This window comes from Halyomorpha halys, unplaced genomic scaffold, assembly GCF_000696795.3.
Source record: "Halyomorpha halys isolate HHAL.00 unplaced genomic scaffold, Hhal_1.1 Scaffold1003.1, whole genome shotgun sequence".
NCBI lineage: Eukaryota > Metazoa > Arthropoda > Insecta > Hemiptera > Pentatomidae > Halyomorpha > Halyomorpha halys.
In genome coordinates, this window is record NW_027106990.1 from 157,730 (window position 1) to 161,738 (window position 4,009).

At 36.9% G+C, this 4,009-nt stretch overlaps 1 protein-coding gene across 1 annotated transcript in view; it reads left to right on the top strand.

Moving 5' to 3' along the window:
- The window catches only part of LOC106687738 (ankyrin-1), a 13,626-nt gene extending 9,865 nt beyond the window's left edge, over positions 1-3,761 (top strand). Inside the window, exon 4 of the mRNA XM_014431775.2 lies at positions 1,021-3,761. Within this exon, the coding sequence (XP_014287261.1) occupies positions 1,021-3,390 (2,370 nt within the window). The 3' untranslated portion in view covers positions 3,391-3,761. The remainder of the gene's footprint in view (positions 1-1,020) is intronic.
- Positions 3,762-4,009: the final 248 nt, after the last annotated feature.

Consider the following 4,009-nt stretch of genomic DNA (forward strand, 5'->3'; position numbering starts at 1 on the left):
CTGACCGCACCCCCGACCATCTTCTCCAATCAGTAATCTACGGTCAACTATATACACCTCAATATTACTTAATATAACAGTCGAGTACTTTCCACTACACGTTACTGCTCCTTCCAATTTTTATTTCTTTTTTTTATTGCTACACCTTATAAATGTCTTGTTTTTATCAATGGTAATTTTCTTTTCATAGCAGCAGTCAATATTTTTATTATTTTGTTCAAAAATGGATCTAAAATGTATATATTCATAGATTGTTATGTTATTTTTCTTTAATAGATATTTTTTTACGAATATATTCCATTTAAGTTATACACGGACCCAATTTTGTTAAGTCATTTCACTATCCGGGCAGAAATTGAATGAAATTGATATTGACATAACTGTATTAAAAAGATATGAACCTATTAAAATAGGTCAATATAAATTAATCAAATTGAATGAAATCGATTTAATCTATTGATTACACAAATTTTTTAATATATGTGTCAATTGACACTGCTAATGAACTAAAAATTACATCTGACTATAATTAGTTTTATTTTTTTGAAAAATAGCGTAATAAATAATTTAGTTCTATTCAAATCTTCTAATCAAAACACCATTCACATTAATTTTCAATAAAAATAATATCATTTATTTTATTAAAATATTTCACTTCGTTTTTTTATAAATTCCAGGAATAATCTAGTAAAAGAGAACAAATGGATTTTACAGTATAAATTCAAGTGTCATAGTATTTGACTATTCCACTACCTCATTAGGCCTATTCCAGACTGCTGCTTCTAAATTGAATAACTTCTTGATTTATTCATTTCATCTTCTCAGAAATCTCATTCACCTCAAAGTTGAAGCTTGCTTTATTTAATATCACTTAATCAATTTTACTGTTAATCATAATCATGGTTGTTATTATTGTTGTATATTTATAATAAACAAGTTCATTTCAATTAACGAAAACACACTAGTTTGAACATTCAAATGAAAGTTTGAAGTTTAAGTGAAACTTTTTATTTTTTTCAGGAGGATAATAACGACTTAGTGCAATCCAGGGATAGCCTCGTTCGTTTTGCAGTGAAGACTGACGCGCTGTCCGCTATTACTGCTCTCGGGTTCCTCATGGCCGATCTTGAAGTTCTTAACAGTGCTGGTGCTACTCCTTTGGAAGAAGCTAATAAAAATAATAGTGCTCCGTCTATCAGGGATCTGATATTGGCTGGTGCTAACATCGAGAGGCATTTGCTCAAAGATAAAACTTACCTCCACATTGCGGCTGCTACTGGCAAGACTAGAGAACTGCAGGCCTTACTTGAAGCAGGAATAGATCCGAACACAAAGAATCACCACAACGATACACTGATAATGGCAGCTGTCACAGCGGGAAATGTTTCGGAAGAGGAGATCTTATTACAGAGAATGGCTAATTACAGTTTGATAGCAGAAGAAAAGTGTATTCTCCAGAATGCCGTTGCGACATCAAATGTTGATATGCTTGAAGTAATTTTGAAATATACAGTTTTATCAGATATCAGATTCGAAAATAATGACACGATAGTTCACTTGATAGCCCGCTTGAATAATACAAGTAAAATGCTCAAAGTACTGAAAGGTCATAGAGTGCCGTTTAATGTAAGAAACAACGATGGCCTCGCGCCTTTACATATCGCTACTGATCCATCTGTCGTACGAACGCTGATTGAGTTGGGTGCGGATGTTAATTTTACTACGGCAAATGGGATGACGGCTCTCCATATAGCTTCGGCCAGTGAATCTCTGGAAGTGGTAAAGGTTCTAGTTGAATATGGTGTAGGTGTAGACATACAGGATGATGATGGTGTCACGTCTCTTATGGCTGCTGCAAATAATTCAATGTCAGAAATCCTAATTTCTTTCTTACTGCGCAGCGGTGCAGATCTATCAATTAAGAGTAAAAGAGGTCGGACAGCGCTTCACTATGCGGCTGAAAGTGGTTGTATTGGCTGTGCATTAACGTTGTTGGTGGCTGGAGCTAATGTTGATGATAAGGACACTGATGAATTCACTTCCCTACATTTGGCAGCTTATAATGGGCACAGTGGCTTTGTGACTGCACTGTTAGAACGTGGGGCGGATCTAAAAGCTAAATCAGAAGGAGGTATTACACCACTAATGGCAGCATCTAAATATGGCAATTTGGGAGTTGTAATGATTCTCGTTGATCGGGGAGTAACTCTGGATGATACTGATCGTTATAGATTCACAGCCCTACATTATGCAGCACGAGGAGGACACAATGACGTGGTGAAAGTTCTGTTAGAACGAGGGGCAGCTATAGGAGCTAAAGATGAAATTGGCAGGACACCATTAATGAAGGCATCAAAATGTGGCCATATAGGTGTTGTGAAGGTTCTCGTTGACAGAGGATCAGGTATCAATGATAAAGATTACAAGCGATACGGAGCCTTACATTTTGCAGCACAAAATGGGTACGCTGACGTGGTAGCAATGCTGTTGGAACATGGGGCGTCGATCAATGATACCACTTACGACGAATTCACAGCTCTACATTTTGCAGCTCAGAAAGGGCACGCTGCTGTAGTAACAGCCCTGTTGGAAGGTGGGGCAAATCGAGATGCTAAGGCTCAATGGTGTAGGACACCACTAATGGATGCTTCATTTAATGGACATTTAAATGTTGTAAAAATTATCATTCACAGAGGGACACAACTCAATGCTAGCGACTTCACTGGACAGACCGCCATACATTATGCAGTACGAGGACGGAACGTTGAGGTTGTGAAAGTGCTGTTGGGTCGTTGGATGGATCTAACAGCTAAGACTAATGGCAGCAGTTCACCATTGTCGGAAACATCATTTCATAGACAGTTGGATGTAGTGAAGCTTCCCCTCATCCAAAAAGTAATTCTCAATAGCAAGGATGAAAATGGATATACTCCCCTACATCTTGCAGCTCGAGAAGGATCCGTAAGCATTGTCAGCGAGCTCTTGAAACATGGAGCAAATCTGACGGCTAAGCTTAATTTTGGTAGTACCCCAGTTATGTTAGCATCACTCCAAAGGCACTTGGATGTTGCAAGACTTCTAATTAATCTAGGAGCGCCCATCAATGATATAGATAATTTAGGATTCACAGTACTTCATTATGCAGCACAAGGAGGACACGATGGTGTGGTGAAAGAGTTACTGGAGCGTGGGGCAGATCCAAGAGCTAAGTCAAATGGAGGTAGTACACCACTGATGCTAGCATCACAATTTGGCCATTTAAGTGTCGTAGAACTTCTCATAAATCGAGGAGCGTCTATTAATGACCAGAATAACTATGGAAGAACTGCCTTAGGATTAACAAGTTATGGAGATGTTATAAATTACCTGCGATCAATAGGCGGTGTTTAAGGAAGAGTTTTATTCAAAATTATAAGTTTATTACTAACACTTCAAAAGAGTAGAGAGGTGCTGCCACCTATGGGCAGCCCGGGAACCAACAGTGATTCTGGAACTAAATAGCTCCAAGCCTAGAGGGAGGCAGAAAAGAAGAAAATGGAAAAGAGTATATATATATATGTGTGTGTGTGTGTGTGTGTGTGTGTGTGTGTGTGTGTGTGTGTGTGGTTAGTCCCAATAACACGTATGTATATTCTTTTCTGTCTTCCTGTATATATCTATAAGATAAATAGAATATTTAAATAAGTACCACAAATAAATATTGTAAGACTATACAAACCTCTGTAGAAAGTAAATAAAGTATATATAGTAGTGTTATTTTACGTATCTTGTGAAATCAAATCAAAAAATATTAAATCATAAACAGAGCAGAAACATGGGAAATTTAACAATTAAATATTTGAATATTAGGACAATTTTTGTTAGGACAATGAAACAATGCAGCCTAGTTAAAACAAACACCGATCGCCTCGCACTTGTATTTAGTGATACACACCAACAATAAGAACTCATAAACATGTTATTTACCGTATATGAAATGGATTAAGTTTTTAAGGACTTAAAAACTAAT